Source organism: Danio aesculapii, chromosome 10 (genome assembly GCF_903798145.1).
Source record: "Danio aesculapii chromosome 10, fDanAes4.1, whole genome shotgun sequence".
Taxonomy (NCBI): domain Eukaryota; kingdom Metazoa; phylum Chordata; class Actinopteri; order Cypriniformes; family Danionidae; genus Danio; species Danio aesculapii.
This window is the reverse complement of record NC_079444.1, coordinates 41687914-41706766: the sequence shown is the minus strand read 5'-3', so window position 1 is coordinate 41706766 and position 18853 is coordinate 41687914. Positions and strand designations below refer to the sequence as shown.

At 37.9% G+C, this 18853-nt stretch overlaps 1 protein-coding gene and 1 long non-coding RNA gene across 3 annotated transcripts in view; both read right to left on the bottom strand.

The window, feature by feature from the left end:
• The window catches only part of rnf34b (ring finger protein 34b), a 73592-nt gene that overhangs the window by 5406 nt on the left and 49333 nt on the right, over nucleotides 1-18853 (bottom strand). The window contains exons 4-6 of the mRNA XM_056467191.1: nucleotides 18025-18087; nucleotides 17447-17648; nucleotides 400-429 (exon numbers count right to left, since the gene is read on the bottom strand). Coding sequence (XP_056323166.1) covers nucleotides 400-429; nucleotides 17447-17648; nucleotides 18025-18087 — 295 coding nt within the window. The remainder of the gene's footprint in view (nucleotides 1-399; nucleotides 430-17446; nucleotides 17649-18024; nucleotides 18088-18853) is intronic.
• On the bottom strand, nucleotides 1552-5926 carry LOC130236474 (uncharacterized). Of its 2 annotated transcripts, XR_008838469.1 has the most exons (4): nucleotides 5878-5926; nucleotides 5668-5788; nucleotides 3688-3853; nucleotides 1552-1638 (listed from the first exon to the last, which is right to left on the bottom strand). It is a non-coding gene; the product is annotated as an uncharacterized LOC130236474 (long non-coding RNA). The 2 variants fall into 2 exon arrangements; XR_008838468.1 differs by lacking the exon at nucleotides 1552-1638 and having other exon boundaries at nucleotides 3299-3853.

Here is an 18853-nt window from a genome sequence, read left to right as displayed (position 1 = left end):
TGTCAAAACACACTTTTACTTTGGATGCGATTAAATTGCGAATAATCTTTGACCACCACTAATAAAAATTAGATTTAAAAAATACAAATTTTACTTTTGCGTCAATGGAAATGAAACAAGATGAAAATTTAACATAATAAAATAAACATAATTAAAACTAAATATAAATATTACAAATAATAATTGATTTACAAAACATTTATTATATAATTAACTAAATAAATCATTTGAAATATAATAAAAATAACAGTTAATATAAAATGACTTGAGTACATGACTAAAATTAAGAAGAAAGCTGAAAATATTATAATAAAAATTCATTTAAATACAATTCAATATAACATATTAAACACCAAAATAACACTGTCAAGTACAATTGATCAAAACGAGTTATCTTACCTGCTGCAAGACTGTTGCTTACATTTTCCACTGCAAGAAAAAAAAGAAAAGCACAGAATCAATTTTACGGAGCACGAGCCTATTCGAAAATGCTGATTTGGGCCTGATGCTGGACTGATTGGATTTTAGCGTGAGAAAGAAAAGACTGTCAGAAAGACCGGAGGACTGTGCTAAAGCTCTGCTGTTTCTCTCATCCGTCACTCGTCTGAACCCTTCTGTACATTTACAACAGCTGACATTCCCTCTCATTACTCTGCCAATTATACAGCCAGCAGAATAATAAAAAAATGCTGTTATATAAGTAACAGCACATGAACTGCTCCACTAACTCAACATCAATCTTTCTCTCAAAATCAATCTGCTTAATTAACATTTTATAAAACATGTTCGCTTAAAGGGGACCTATTATATGCCCCTTTTACAAGATAAATCACTGATGTCCCTTGTGTGTGTGTGGGGGGAAGTTTCAGCTCAAAATACCACACTAATAATGTTTTATAACTCTCTGAAACTGACCCTTTTATTAGGCTTTGATCCTAATTGTGCCAATTTGGTGACTGTCGCTTTAAATTCAAATGAGATTGTGTGCTTTTTAAAAGAGGGCGGAGCTATAAATGCCTGTATGTCAGCATAATGGCAGATTCAAAACAAGACTACCGTCCTATGCTAATGAGGGAGAGATGGTCACTAGTGGGCGGGGCTTTCCCCCTCTGATGACACGTACAAAGGGAGAATGTCAATCAAAGTGTTTCTGTTTCATGAATTGTGCTTATAAAAATACACTAAATAAATTGTTACCATTAGAAGCTGCTTATATTCACACACTGCTGCCACACAACTGTGTTTAAAGCTCTGATAAAAGTAATTTTTGCATAATAGGTCGATAGTTGCCGATCTCCACCATTCTTGAGTATTTTTTTGTTCGGCTACAGATGCTTTAGAAACAATGACGAGCTCTTAACTTGCTTTATAGTGTAAGGAAGATGAAAAGTAAAAGAATTTGAGGTAAAAACTACATTATTAATGTTGTATAAAAATTCAACCAATCAGAATTGAGGCCAGCACATCATGTCAAAACAGCTTTTTAGCTCCACGCCTTTATATTAAGCAGTGAATGGTCACTTCATACACACACACACACACACACACACACACACACATACTGGTTTATATGCTTAATGGGGACCAACTTTACAGTCATCACCTGTGGGGACCACCCTTTCTAAAGCTTGTAGAGATCTGAAAAAAATCAGGCACATTAATTATAGCATTACTAGCCTATACACGACTTCAAATAACCAAATTTATGAAGTAGTGATCTGACCATTGTTTGTGGGGACTTCCAAAAAATCGGATTAATGTGATTCATAGGGACCTCATATGAATATTATTTGCATAATACACACACGTTACTATGTGGTTTGTGGGGACCATGCAAACACACATTTCTATATGATTTGTGGGGACCATGCAAACACACATTCCTATATGATTTGTGGGGACCATGCAAACACACATTTCTATATGATTTGTGGGGACCTTGCAAACACAAATTTCTATATGATTTGTGGGGACCATGCAAACACACATTCCTATATGATTTGTGGGGACCTTGCAAACACACATTTCTATATGATTTGTGGGGACCCTGCAAACACACATTTCTATATTATTTGTGTGGACCCTATTTTACTAATGATAGGGATTTATATTAAGGGAATCTTCAGATACCATTTGTTCATTGCCCTCACAACGCATTTAATCTACAACCTAACATAATTGAAATCTTTATCTGTAGCACAAAAACTCAAATCTCAGTTTAACAAATAAGATTCTGGTGAGATGTAGTGAAGTCCTCAAACTGAGCCAGAAATGCAAAGCTTCACTCTCTTGCATAAAACACCAAGATTTGTTTCACAGACATGGGTTAGCCTAAGCTAGGACAATGTCTTAGTTAAATTATTTAAACAGCTTCTATTAAAATGCCTTAGAATAATGTTACTGTGTACATCTTAAAACAATGCGTTGGATTTTATTTTACAAATCCTTATTTTCTGTTACAGTTACAATAATAATTGTATAATTGTGAAAATTTTAAGGGTGTTCAGCCCCAGCAAACCACGCAGGACCGGCTACTACTTATTCACTTGATATTTAACAGTACAATAAACTTCTAATTGAACTTTAAGACATAAATTGAGACTAAAATAACTGAATTAAAAATTTATTAAGTTAAATTCATCATAAATGAAGTTAGACCTGATAAAAGTAAAAAATAAATAATAAAAAAAAACATGTAAAAACTTTGGGATAGTTCACCCTAAAATTTCAATTCTGTCATTCATCATACAAAATCTTGTCATTCCAGTCCCCTGAGACATTCGCACATCTTCATAGCACAAATTAAGACATTCTGAATGAAATCCAAGAGCCCTCTGACCCTCCACTGACAACAAGAGTCATGAAACATGAGTCCATAACTAGAATATCCTCAAAACAGTACATTTCATCAGTGGTTCATTGAAGCTATGAGGGTTTTTTTGTGCACATAAACAAAAAATAATGACTTTATTCATAGGTTTCTTCTCTTCAGTATATAGTGCACATTCATGAACACTGTACACTGATGAACTGTATACTACGGATGCCCAAATGCAACTTTCTCTTTTTAAAATAAAGCATGGGGCATACATGATTGCTTAGCGCTCTTTAAAATGCACACCTTTAACAGACACAGAAGAGAAGAACCAAGTCATAATTTATGTTTTGTGTGCACAAAAGTATTCTCATAGCTTCAAGATGGTCAAATGATGACTACTGTTTTGAGAACATTCTTGTTTTTTTTCTGGACTCTGAATGTCTCATGATTCTTGGTGTCCATGAACGGTCAGAGGGCTCTTGCATTTCATCTAAAATATTTTCATTTGTGCTCTGAAGATGGATGGTATCAGGGGTTTAAAAACACTAGGAAGAATAATGACAAATTTAAAATTGGAGTAAACCATCCCTTTAACTATCTTTAACACATACTTCCTTTTACAGATGTGAATGAACAAATACATCTTTGAAACACAGACCAATGCTTTTTGGCTTGTACATGACACACTATTTGAAGTGTCTTTTGCAGCATGTTTTTGAAAACCACAAGCTGAAATGGTCAAACAAAGTTATCCTATTTTTGATAAATCTTAAACATACTTCCTGGCATGAACGATTATATTTATACTATTATTTACTCTCCAATTTTTTTTTGTATGCTGTGATGCGATTATATATGTAAAATTTTACTGTCTTCCAATCGCGGTTCTTCAAAGCTTCAGGTTCAGCTCTCAGACATTTTTCCTTTTTGCTGGGACAGTGCAAGATAAAATAAACGGCTTCAAGTGCCTTTCCACTGCCTGCACCTCAGGCTGCTGCCAAGGACTCTTCTGACTCTTCTTTTTGGTAGTTTTACCTTGAAGTGATAAGAAAAAAAAGAAATTAATAACAGTGAATGTCAGAATTCAAATTTGAATTTCTGACTCCTGTAATCAATATTGATGTTAGCATCTATAGTAAAAGTAAAATGACAATGCAATACTATTTACAGGTAAATCAAATGAAATAGCAATTTTTACATTCAGTGACCTACCACGAAATGATTATTAGTGAAAAATGAAAAGACAAAATAGAAACAACCTCTATCTACTATCTACATTAATCCACTCAGTAAACTGGTTTAGTGATTACTGATGTTTTAATTATTAAAACATTTACTTTTAGGCCCACTTAAAGCCCCTTACAGACATATTAACCAAGTAAGCCTATACACACACACCCAATGCTACACTAATCGAGATTGGTTACTACATCTACATATTGCTGCTTTTCTGGTCTTGTATACTTATTTGTATGTCAAGTTGGATAAAAGTATTTGCCAAGTGAATAAATGTAAATGTAATACTTTTCTGTCCTTTTTTGTTTTCTACTGCCCTAACTATTAATGAAATTGTGTTTATTTTCAAGCCAGACATTTCATTTGTGGATTTCTGAAGGATTTAAAAAGCTCTCTAAAGACAAGTAGCAGAGTGAATTAAAGGTGCAGTGGGTGATCATCTTCAGAAACATGTTTTGTTGTGCTGGTTAAAAGTCTCTTCACATTCCAATAGTAATGATTAAACTAAATGATCTAAATGTTTTTATATGTATTTTTACATTCTGTGTGAGGCATAAGACTAAAAAAATATTAATCTAATTAAATATTGTTGGGCTGATAATTCCCATTATTCTGATATAATGATATAGGATATCTGATATATGATATAGTAGCCCAAACTGTCTGTCAGCAAATGCAGATTTGTACAACCGCGCAGCCGTTCACACAGATCCGCTGATGTGCGTTCACGCAGGTCCTCAGTCACATGGACACGAGTGACAGCGGTAAAAACAAATGCTCTATACAACATTAAAATTCCTGAATTAATATTGGAGTGAGGAAGGACGACATTATGGCTGAAGTATTTCTGTTAGACAGGTAATGTTAATTGGTAAACAACACTATTCCGCCTAGCCTGCTTTACTGAGCTGAAGTTAAGTTTTATATTCACGTTGGGTCATTTTTGCACAATGACAGCCTGTGACGCGCTCCCTATACTGTTCACCGCTACTCTGAATATTCGCTCTGGATTAGCATGCAAGTATGGCTTAGTAGTAAGCGTAATTACTGCATGCCACTGGACAACCACCAAGCATACAGTGGTCAGTAGAGAGTGGGACCAGCGATCCTTGCATGCATGAAATATTGCACATTATGACAAGTTTTGATCGCTAACTATATAACTGAAAACCTGCTAGATATGATACAGTTTCTCATTCAGAATTGTAGCATTATAAAGTACTTTAAAGTTTTCAAACTGGTGAATGACATGATCCAGTGGGTTTCTGTCATTTTCAATGTGCGCGTTCGTGACTTCAGAAGGCACGGCTTTGGACAGCAGGGGAGGAATTGTATTTGAAAGATATAATGCAAACCGGTTAGCATTTAGGCAGATCACCTACTGCACCTTTAAACGTGCAAATACATGTGTACTTGTATTTACAGCTGACACTGTGGACTGCAACTGATGGGTTTGAAATGATAAAGGCATGAAATACTTGTAAGCAATAAATGACAAATAGTAGTACTATTTTTATGTATTCATAAGGTGGCTACTGTTACATGTGGCCACTTCTCATTTACATTTATCTAAAAGCAAAAGACATATAAAAGACAAAATGTAAAGAGTTCACCATTGCAAGGCAGCCTCATAGCGCTGGCTCCAGAAGACATCCGCTCATCTGACGGAGTGCTTCTTTTGGGTGACGGTGACATTCATTTCAGCAGAAGGAAGGGCCACATCTTCTGAAGTTTCTATAAAAAAATATTAATAGCTCAATGTTAAAAATATATAAATAATATAACGTGGTTTAACACTTATTGTAAAAAAAAGTCAAATAAACCTAATGATGTGATGTTTCAGAGTGGAGTGAAGGGTCGGAGTCATCTATTAGCGGCCATGCTAGTCATCTATAAGAGACCACATCAATAAGAGGAAATTTCAGAACATGGAAACACACCCCATGACTTCAGAAATATCATTAAGAGACAGTCGACTTCAGCTTAAACATTTATTCCTGTCCTGCAACTTCTGTCTGCGCTCACACACACCCCTAAAGTAAAACATGTTTCTTGAGGACCTCACACACACAATGTTAATAGTTACTTATGGGGACCATATTCAGTCAAGTTAAACCAGTATGAACTCCAACTTCTGTTTGCGCTCACACACACCCCTTAAGTAAAACATGCTTCATGAGGACCTCACACACACAATGTTAATAGTTACCTATGGGGACCAGATTCATCACAGTTAATGCATAAGGTTAAACTCCAACACACAGACTAAAAGCGTGTTGTGGGGACGTCGTGAGTGCAAAATTTAGAGCAACATCTAAGCCAGAAAAATAGCTTGAGATGGACAAAACTGGCCTGAAACATTGCACTACCACTAACCTACTGGACACATGTTGCTAAACTGCTGAGCGTGCTAATTTACACCAGATATGAAGCAAAACATAGAAAAATAACAAGAAAACGTGACAAAACAGAAGGCAGACTTGAATCTTTAGCTATGAACTGGAATGTACCTGTTGAGGAGACCTTGCTGAATCAGAAGCTTTACCCATCAGAGTTTCAGAGTGGAGTGAAGGGTCAGAATCATCTGTTGCGCTGCTATTAGCGGCCATGCTAGTCATCTATAAGAGACCACATCAATAAGAGGAAAATTTCAGAACATGGAAACACACCTCATGACTTCAGAAATATCATTAAGAGACAGTCGACTTCAGCTTAAACATTTATTCCTGTCCTGTGACTTCTGTCTGCGCTCACACACACACACCCCTAAAGTAAATCATGCTTCATGAGGACCTCACACACACAATGTTAATAGTTACCTACGGGGACCAGATTCATCACAGTTAATGCATAAGGTTAAACTCCAACACACAGACTGAAAGTGTGTTGTGGGGACGTCGTGAGTGCAAAATTTAGAGCAACATCTAAGCCAGAAAAATAGCTTGAGATGGACAAAACTGGCCTGAAACATTGCACTACCACTAACCTACTGGACACATGTTGCTAAACTGCTGAGCGTGCTAATTTACACCAGATATGAATCAAAACAGAAAAATAACAAGAAAACGTGACAAAACAGAAGGCAGACTTGAATCTTTAGCTATAAACGTGAATGTACCTGTTGAGGAGACAGATCAGAAGCTTGACCCAAAAGAGTTTCAGAGTGGAGTGAAGGGTCGGAGTCATCTGTTGCGTCGCTATTAGCGGCCATGCTAGTCATCTATAAAAGACCACATCAATAAGAGGAAATTTCAGAACATGGAAACACACCCCATGACTTCAGAAATATCATTAAGAGACAGTCGACTTCAGCTTAAACATTTATTCCTGACTTGCGACTTTTGTCTGCGCTCACACACAGCCCTTAAGTAAAACATGCTTCATGAGGACCTCTCACACACAATGTTAATAGTTACTTATGGGGACCATATTCAGTCAAGTTAAACCAGTATGAACTCTAAACTTCTGTCTACGCTCACACACACTCCTAAAGTAAATCATGCTTCATGAGGACCTCACACACACAATGTTAATAGTTACTTATGGGGACCATATTCAGTCAAGTTAAACCAGTATGAACTCCAACTTCTGTTTGTGCTCACACACACCCCTTAAGTAAAACATGCTTCATGAGGACCTCACACACACAATGTTAATAGTTACCTATGGGGACCAGATTCATCACAGTTAATGCATAAGGTTAAACTCCAACACACAGACTGAAAGTGTGTTGTGGGGACGTCGTGAGTGCAAAATTTAGAGCAACATCTAAGCCAGAAAAATAGCTTGAGATGGACAAAACTGGCCTGAAACATTGCACTACCACTAACCTACTGGACACATGTTGCTAAACTGCTGAGCGTGCTAATTTACACCAGATATGAATCAAAACATAGAAAAATAACAAGAAAACGTGACAAAACAGAAGACAGACTTGAATCTTTAGCTATAAACGTGAATGTACCTGTTGAGGAGACAGATCAGAAGCTTGACCCATAAGAGTTTCAGAGTGGAGTGAAGGGTCGGAGTCATTTGCTGTGCTGCTATTAGCGGCCATGCTAGTCATCTATAAGAGACCACATCAATAAGAGGAAATTTCAGAACATGGAAACACACCCCATGACTTCAGAAATATCATTAAGAGACAGTCGACTTCAGCTTAAACATTTATTCCTGTCCTGTGACTTCTGTTTGCGCTCACACACACCCCTTAAGTAAATCATACTTCAAGAGGACCTCACACACACACAATGTTAATAGTTACTTATGGGGACCAGATTCACCACAGTTAATGCACAAGGTTAAACTCCAACACACAGACTGAAAGTGTGTTGTGGGGACGTCGTGAGTGCAAAATTTAGAGCAACATCTAAGCCAGAAAAATAGCTTGAGATGGACAAAACTGGCCTGAAACATTGCACTACCACTAACCTACTGGACACATGTTGCTAAACTGCTGAGCGTGCTAATTTACACCAGATATGAATCAAAACATAGAAAAATAACAAGAAAACGTGACAAAACAGAAGGCAGACTTGAATCTTTAGCTATGAACGTGAATGTACCTGTTGAGGAGACAGATCAGAAGCTTGACCCATAAGAGTTTCAGAGTGGAGTGAAGGGTCGGAGTCATCTGTTGCATCGCTATTAGCGGCCATGCTAGTCATCTATAAGAGACCACATCAATAAGAGGAAATTTCAGAACATGGAAACACACCCCATGACTCCAGAAATATCATTAAGAGACAGTCGACTTCAGCTTAAACATTTATTCCTGTCCTGCAACTTCTGTCTGCGCTCACACACACCCCTAAAGTAAAACATGTTTCTTGAGGACCTCACACACACAATGTTAATAGTTACTTTTGGGGACCATATTCAGTCAAGTTAAACCAGTATGAACTCCAACTTCTGTCTGCGCTCACACACACCCCTAAAGTAAAACATGTTTCTTGAGGACCTCACACACACAATGTTAATAGTTACTTTTGGGGACCATATTCAGTCAAGTTAAACCAGTATGAACTCCAACTTCTGTTTGCGCTCACACACACCCCTTAAGTAAAACATGCTTCATGAGGACCTCACACACACAATGTTAATAGTTACCTATGGGGACCAGATTCATCACAGTTAATGCATAAGGTTAAACTCCAACACACAGACTAAAAGCGTGTTGTGGGGACGTCGTGAGTGCAAAATTTAGAGCAACATCTAAGCCAGAAAAATAGCTTGAGATGGACAAAACTGGCCTGAAACATTGCACTACCACTAACCTACTGGACACATGTTGCTAAACTGCTGAGCGTGCTAATTTACACCAGATATGAAGCAAAACATAGAAAAATAACAAGAAAACGTGACAAAACAGAAGGCAGACTTGAATCTTTAGCTATGAACTGGAATGTACCTGTTGAGGAGACCTTGCTGAATCAGAAGCTTTACCCATCAGAGTTTCAGAGTGGAGTGAAGGGTCAGAATCATCTGTTGCGCTGCTATTAGCGGCCATGCTAGTCATCTATAAGAGACCACATCAATAAGAGGAAAATTTCAGAACATGGAAACACACCTCATGACTTCAGAAATATCATTAAGAGACAGTCGACTTCAGCTTAAACATTTATTCCTGTCCTGTGACTTCTGTCTGCGCTCACACACACACACCCCTAAAGTAAATCATGCTTCATGAGGACCTCACACACACAATGTTAATAGTTACCTACGGGGACCAGATTCATCACAGTTAATGCATAAGGTTAAACTCCAACACACAGACTGAAAGTGTGTTGTGGGGACGTCGTGAGTGCAAAATTTAGAGCAACATCTAAGCCAGAAAAATAGCTTGAGATGGACAAAACTGGCCTGAAACATTGCACTACCACTAACCTACTGGACACATGTTGCTAAACTGCTGAGCGTGCTAATTTACACCAGATATGAATCAAAACAGAAAAATAACAAAAAAACGTGACAAAACAGAAGACAGACTTGAATCTTTAGCTATAAACGTGAATGTACCTGTTGAGGAAACCTTGCTGAATCAGAAGCTTTACCCATCTGAGTTTCAGAGTGGAGTGAAGGGTCGGAGTCATCTGTTGCGTCGCTATTAGCGGCCATGCTAGTCATCTATAAGAGACCACATCAATAGGAGGAAATTTCAGAACATGGAAACATGCATGATAAATCTGATGAAGGTATAATTTTTCGTGTAAACATTTTATCCATTTACCCAGGCATACAACGCCCCACTGTTTAGTGCCCAAATTAGTTTAAGACGGTACATAACATAGTCAACAGACTTTCTGGCGTTAAAAAAGTAACCGACAAAGCATAATTGAAATAGGTTATATGAAATAATGTTATATTGATATAATAAAATTCTAATCTTTGCAGACATCAAATTACTTGACATATTGATGAGCTATTCTGCATAATGCTGTGCAGCTTACTTGAGTTCTCCATGGGCAGTCATCTGATCCATAATCGTATGCAATTTCTTCTCCTTCTTTGATGTCTTTAATTGCAAATAAACAGAGATGTGGCTTTCCACTTACATCTATTTTCTTGACCTTACAATTTGGATGGATGTGGTCATCATTAACTATCCGTCCAAATGATCCATCATCCCTGGATGCATCGATGCTTAAAATATTACAAGATATGAAAAAGGAAAAATATAAGTGTTATGCTCTCATCACAAATCAGTGTATTAGGCCACATTTACACTGCAGGGTTCTGATTACACATGGGAAGGAAAAAAAATGGGGTGCAGTTCACATAAAAGCCACAAATGTGTAAGTATAGGAAAGAAGTGTCTAAGATTGGTTTGGGACCCTATTCATATGTGGAAAATAAATCAATTATAAAGTCAATGCATATCTTGATATTAGTTTACTAACAAGTATGGGCAAAACCATGTGCAATGTCATACATGCTATTTTTAGTGTGTTTCGCTAAATGTAGTGTAAAATGCACACATTGTATATGGTCACTCTTAAAAGAAATAAAATAAATAACTTGGAACTAATCAAAACTAGCAGTGAAAATGAGGCCTTTTTAACTACAGTATAGCACATGGAATATAGCTTAGGTGCACAGTGATGTCTTACCACCATGTTTTCCCTCTCCATTTAAACTCAAACATGAAAATGGAACAAGACGGGTGATAAATTTTTCTCCTCCTCTCCAGCTCAGCATTATTTATAAACTCCCCTCTGTATTAGACTACAAAATCACCTTTGCAAAATGAACCTTTTGCAAATAGCCCACGTCCTGCAAAAACAAACATTTTCACCAAAGGGAAAAAAGAAATTAATCTTGCAGATAAAGGATGGTAACTGCACACATAGTAGCTATACATAGTAGCTTATTTAAAATAAACTGTAACCAGGTTTCTAGTTAACATACCCAGATGCTTTTCCACAGAGCCACAGCTGTGCACAGTTTTGTTACAGCCAGCTCAAACTCAAGCATTACCAACTTACCTTTCACAGCATTGATGTATTTTATTTCGAGTTTTGATTTGTCATTCCTTGCAACAACATGATGCATGGCATCTTTAAGAGGGGGTACTCGCGGTGCCATTTTTAACTGGGAGAAAAAACATATACAAACATTTTTACAAAAAAAATTACACTGTGAATATATACAATCAGAATTAAACGCATTCAATAATCAGATAGTAACATTGTCATGCAACTGGTCATTCCCATTATCATTAATCTATATGACAAGCTGAAAGTTTAGCAAATTCCAACACAATTCCAGCTTTCTAAGGGGATGAACACACTAATTTAACTCTTTTACTAATTAACCTTCGGGCTCTAATCTCTCACAAAATGAAAATATGTTACTTTAGGTAAATTAGCCTTGCAAAATAATTTAATTACTGATCTGGACCATAACCTAAGTAAAGGTTAACACTAATCATTTACTCATCTCGTTTTAACGTTAAGTTTCATTTAATTACTTTGACACATGTATAGTTAATCTATGTGGGGGAAAAAACACAGTATTGTTATAGTTTTTGACTTACTAATGTTTAATGTTATTTAACACCACAAATTGTGGCCTAATAAGAAAGATAAAATTGTATTAAAATTAACCTAGACAGAAACAAACTTAATATTAACAGAATATAGCAATCAGACAATATAGCAATCAGACAGACTAACGACTGAAGTACTAAAGTTTTTCAGTGAAAAATAAATCTTCATTAACTGTATCATTATGCAATGAAGAAGTGTAAAAAAACAATCATTTGAAATAATTTCAGGCCACATGTGGCATTAGCTTCCAGTGCTAATTAGCGCTAAGCTAACTAGCCTCCAACTTATGTAGATCTAACATTAGTTAAACTTAAGTCATTTACGTTTAATTTGCACTTACCTTGTATTTTATATTTCCCACTGCAAAACTTCGGTGTCAAATGTTCTTCTCAAATATTCTTCCATCGAATCTCACATGAATCTCTCCGTCTGTGTAAGCCCCAATTAACACTTCACTTACATCAAATTGCTGTCGTACCTAATGAGGACCCGGAAGTGGGCGGTGCCGACCATATATAGAAAATGTGTGTGAGGAGAAGCGAGTGCAGTAACGGTCAAAAAAATTGGGGGCGCAGCGGAGCTCTCCCTTCACACACCAACAATCAGTCATAGACGTGTAATATGGGCCAGAGCTGAAACTCCACCCAGCACCTTCAAAACAGCTCCTCTATTCATTTATATGGCTCAACCTTGTGGGGACCTGATTTTTGGTCCCCACAACGGCAGAGGTCCCCATGGCGTGACTGTGTAAACAGATTCATGTCCCCACAACGTGATGATTACCAGAACACACACACACACACACACACACACACGCACACACACACGCACACACATATATAAAAAGATTTCTGTTTTAAACAACATTATTTGCTGTTGATGTAACATTATATGTGGGTGGGGCATTCTGGAGCCGGGCTAGACACATATGAATAACAAGAGTAAGGGTGTCTTTCCGAGCTCTCTCCCCAGACAGCATGCCAAATACGCATATCCTATTCAGTCAACTATCTGTGAGTGTGAACTCGTGAAACTACTTTAAAGTGAAAACCAACTGATCAGGGGTTCTGCAGATACCATAATGTCAAATTTAAGACTTTTTAAGACCTTTTTTAGACCATTAAGTCTTAAAATTTAGACCTATATCACAATATCAAAAACACACACAAAGAGAAAATGCAAAATCACAAAATCAGTGGTAAAATAAATGTATTCAAATTAAACAGCACTGAAGACAGGTTAGCTGCACTATTGAACTACAGAAAAAATAAACTGGCTGATTTATACTTTCGCCTGACGCCGATCGCGCACCTCACGAAACGGACGAGACGACTCTTGATAAATGCAGTTTAATGCAGTGACTTGGATTACTGCAGTGACTCTTGGGCCCAATTCTACCTCTTAGCCCTTCCCCGGGTTTTATGCGTTCACATGAAGGGGTAGGGGTGTCCCCATAGCCGGCCCATAGCAGGCTGCTTAGGGCCCCGCCGCCACAAGGGGGCCACCACAACTTGCTAATGGTTGTTTTATTTGCATTTTACAAATTATCTTCATTGACAGTGCTTTAGTACTTAAATATTTATACATTTTTACTGAAAAAAAAAAATGCAAAACTAGAGTTGAAATTGTTTTCATGTGAAGGTCATGTGATCACCAGGAAGCTCGCTCCATCTCATTTCCCATATGTGGTCTGTGTTCTCGCGGTTTGAGTTTGTTTATCCAAGGTAACCTGTAAGACCGACCGGTCACCACAAGAACGCGAATGGCCTTGGCCATGGCCTTTGCTTCATTGCCTGCCCCATTTATATACCTGATTTATTTTGGAAATTGGACCGTGAAAATGAAACGAATATTCTTCAGGCATAGAAACACTGAGGGGAAAAATTACAATTACAAATTAAAGGGCACCTATGGTAAAACATCTACTTTTCAAGCTGTTTGGACAGACATATGTGCATGTATGGTGTATAGACTGTCATATTGGGGTGATATAAACACACCCAGTGCTTTTTTTTCAATTTAACAACATAAAAAACGGTGGACCAATTGGAGCGGTTTTCAGATCGACCGCAACTTTACGTAGGAGAGCGTTCCCCCCGCCCACCAATATTGATTGACAGGCGCGTCATCATATCCTCAGTTTGTTAATTCACGTCCGCCATTTTCAGCGTGAGTCGAAGCGATATCATTAAAGGAACACGCTAGCTCTATTTTTAGATGCAAGGCTCATTGGGCTCAACACAAGAGCAATATTCTCCACATTATCGCTCTAATCTGAATTATTGGTTGTATCTTTAGGTAGGTTAGCAAACATGTGTACTTCTCATTGAGTCTACCTTATACTTCAGCCGTTTTCATTTCTCGCGATCCCAGAAGCTCCCTGTGATCTTAACTAGCATGCGTTTTAGAATTCGAAACATAGGTTTCTATCAGGGTACACTTAAGTCGACGGCTGGGCACCGCGGACCGCTGCAGAAACCTATGTTTAGAATTCAAAAATGCGTGGCGCGACGATTCGGGACACTTCATGTATCTGCCGTGCCACAGAGAGTGTCTGGAGTGCCGTGTCGCGGCTTCGAGCGGTGCATCCGGTGCCTCAGTCAAAGTTAATTCAGTGTGCGTGGTTATTAGTTTCTGTGTACAAGCTCGGTACTTGAAACTAGCACACAGTTGGCTGTAAAACTGTACAAAGACACAAATGATTTTGTACTCTCTGCTTGGTCTGTGTCAGAGTCCTACATGTACGACTGATTGCTGATCCTCTCAGTCTACCTGTCAGAGCGGGTGAGCTCATGGCCCCGCCCCCTTGTTACGTTGGGCAGGAAGCCGAAACTAATCTACATGTGAAGCAACACACCCCTAAATCAGCGAGCTGTGGACACGCCCCCAACATGACACTTTTTAACACATTATAATAAAAAAATCTGAATTGTGTTTTGAACTGAACCTAAACTGGCACACTCAGAAGAGCCATAATATTAATATTAAATCATAAAAAAGAGGTAAACTATGTGCCATTTAATAACCGTTGTCTACTTATACAAAATATTACAGTTTTTGTCCTGATTTTACAGACCTGTTTTTTAGTCTAAAAAGCATTTAACTGAAATGCAATACTGAAGCGTCTTTCACTGGCATATTTTGCACTCTGGTAATGTTTTTTCCAGAGACATATTTATAAAAGTGATGTTCTAATTGAATTAATCATAGTTTAATATAAGCTCTAGACCCTACATCTCAAATGTAAGCAACAGGGAAGGAGACTGAAGGGAATAGTTTATGTTTGGGTATTAACATTAACCCTGTATTTGTTGCTGCTTTTTTTCTTGTTTTTTTATATTAATATTTTTCATATTTATATTATTCGCTTATTGATTTTATTATTTATGGATCAATATTTGCACTTTTTCTTTGAGTTTTTGAGTCCAGAATGTATATTTTATTATTATAAAGAAATTATAGTAGACAGTTATGCATTTTCACGTTTGGCTAATTATTGTGCAGTGATGTTTCATTGCAGGAATGCAGAGTTTTTGCTTTTGGAATTTATAAAAAAAACTTAACGTAGAATCTTTTATAGGATCTTCAATCTGTTTGCTAAATTACCAGAATATGTTTTAAACACTGGACGCAAAATCACTGGTCCCTTTATTAAAGATTGTTTAATTGTTCATTTCTGAAGCTGCTAGTTGACAAAAACAGTGCTATTTTAAAATGTCCAAATCATTCGGACAGATATTAAGTAGAAGAAATCAGGCTTTACTTTTCTGTTTCATTAACTGTATTTAATAAGCAATATAATAATTGTGGGCCGCTTTGCCATGACAATACTCCACTATTTAGAGCAAGGTACGGACCCAAAATTATTCTGCTTAGGGCCCCCAAATGTACATGGCCGGCCCTGGGTGTCCCAATTCTCTTTAGCTTGAAAGTGTATGGCTGAATAGCCCAAAATTTTCCAGGACCACACTAGAAACCAAGGGGAACACAAATGTTCCAGAATGCACCAGCTACAACGGCAACATGGCTGCATACGCAAGTCAAGAGATGCACAAATTAGTATTTTTTAGCATCATTAAGAATGTTTACAACAAACAAGCATATGTTTTAATACATTCATAACACCATTCATGTTTTACCGTCATGCTTTAAAAAAATATATATATCTATTAATAATCCATAATAATAACTCCTTGTTACAGTCAAATGTATATTATGCCTGTCTGTTTTGCTTGTGTGTGTTCGCTCGCTCTCTCTCTCTCTCTCTCTCTCTCTCTCTCTTTCGCTCGCTCGCTCCCTCCCTCTCACTCTGTCAATTCTCAGGTACGCCCATTCCAGTTTCCCATTCGTCCGTGAAGATGTCAATCTCTATTCCACCCTGTGACGTCATCGACATCGCTACCAATCACATTAGGAGCTCACAGTTTAAAGGGACGCGAGCGGGGAAGCTCGTTCTGCTTTTTGCTCTGTCTTGTTTGCCTTATGCTGCTTGCTTTTGTGTGTGTTTTGGCTTATGTGATGTGATATTGATGTTAGTTTAGAGTTTTGATTTTGGTCTTGTTCTTGTTGTGATTATAGCTGTTACCGTCTTGTTTGTGTGCTTGTAAAATCCCCTGATCTCTGGCGTCAGCCTTTCCCTGGGATTCGAGGAGTTTAGAGGTCACGTGACATACATCTTACATCACGTAGTTTAACTCCACTGTCTAAACACACTAGTTTAGAAGTGAGCGCCACCCGCTGTAAGTTTTCTTCATATTTTTGGTTAGAAGAGTAGGTTTAGATATAGCGTAAAAACGCTGAAGATGTTCTTTGTTTATTTTCTTCTAGATAGTTTAGAGGGTTATATTAGCTAGATTTGGGCGTTGTTATATTGCTTTCATTTATTTGGCGCCACTAAATTCTCGTTTCCCCAACCATAATACGTTGATTTATTCTCTTTTGTGTGATCTTGTAAATAATACTTTTCTTTTCTGTTTGACTTTTCACTATTGTAAATAAATTCACCTATTTTTGGCAGTATTTTGGTAGTTGTCGTTGAAATTTTGCCACCAACTCACTGCATAGTAGTCCCACAACATACTGCCACACGATAACCACACTGGAATACCCTGTTAGAATAGTCTAGTGGCTGGGAATGACCTTTTCACAGTGTCTGCTCTACTGTTAGTGTTGTTTTCGTGTGTTTACATAGATGAATATGGCCGCGGTGTGAATATACAGTATAGTTACCATCTTATTGCCACATTATATCATTATAATAACATGATATATGCGTTCACACTCTGTTTTAAGGGTCAAGTGGAAGCGGTAGGTGTAAAAAATTAAAATTGGGATTGAGACTTACTGGATCTTCTGTTGAGCTGGTTCTCTCTGTACAGGCGATGCACTCGCTCCACCAGTTCCCACTTCTCACAGCAGCCGGAAAAGTTGACGAAGTTTCGTGCGAGAATCTCCTTGAGCTGCCGCACCGTCAGGCTCTCGATGTCGTCCTCGTGGGCCAGATCCGAGAGCGAGGCTCGAGCGCGCCGCTGTGTCGCTGGACTCGCCTGTTCACACACACACAATAACATGCATCTAACTGCTCAAAACATTTGTACATTTACAGTAAATAAGTCAGAATTATTAGCCCTCGTGGGTTATTAGCCCTCCTATATATTTCCTATATATTTCTATATATTCCCCAATTTCTGTTTAGCATTTTTAGAAGTTCAACTGATGTTACAGCAGATTGCTCATGATCCACTACTGCAGATGCTCCTCTCAACTATTTGCCAAACACCGAACAGAAGTGTCGGATGAATTATTAATGTTAATGGAGGCTCAGTGAGAATGGAGGGGTTTTAAAGTAAACCCAATCATCATTCAGTCGCTCAGCGCACACTGGTTTCAGCAGAAATAAATTCGGGGTGGTTTTTTTCTCACCTCCAGCATGTCATCATGAGACTCCAGGTTGAGGAGGGAAACTGACGCAGCATCTCCATGATCCTGAAGAAGGAAAACAAACACAGAAATCGGGAGTCAGAGCTCGTGTTCAGGTGAAAAATGAGAATATATAACACATGGTTAATGAACGTACAGTTGACATTTTAGTTCTTTTTCTAATATTTCCCAAGAGCTGTGTATATTTTCAAGTCACACTTGTGGTCTTCGGGGTCAAAAAGGGACGAACGCCTGTAAAGTCTCCTCAGATTATTGTCAGTAAAATCAATCAAATGTATTTTTGTTGATTCATGTTTTGCTATTTTAGTTTACATTTTGAGGGGGTTTTGTAATATTTATTAATATTTATGCAGGAATTAACATCATTTTTCCCAATTGAAAACAATGGAAGTTCTAATTTTGTACTATTTTTAGGTGGCACGATGGCTCAGTGGTTAGCACTGTGGCCTCACAGCAAAAAGGACACTGGTTCGAGTTTCGACTGGGTCAGTGGTCATTTCTGTGTGGAGTTTGCATGTTCTCCCCGTGTTGGCGTGGGCTTCCTCCGGGTGCTCCGGTTTCCCCCAAAGTCCAAACTCCTGCGCAATAGGGGAAATGAGTAAACTAAATTGTCCGAAGTGTATATGTGTGAATGAGAGTGTATGGATGTTTCCCAACACTGGGTTGCAGCTGGAAGGGCATCCGCTGTGTAACGCATATGTTGGATAAGTTGTCGGTTCATTCCGCTGTGGCGACCTCTGAAATAGAGACTAAAGGAAAACGAATGAATGAATAATTATTCTTTAAATTATCGCAGTATTTTCAGGTAAAA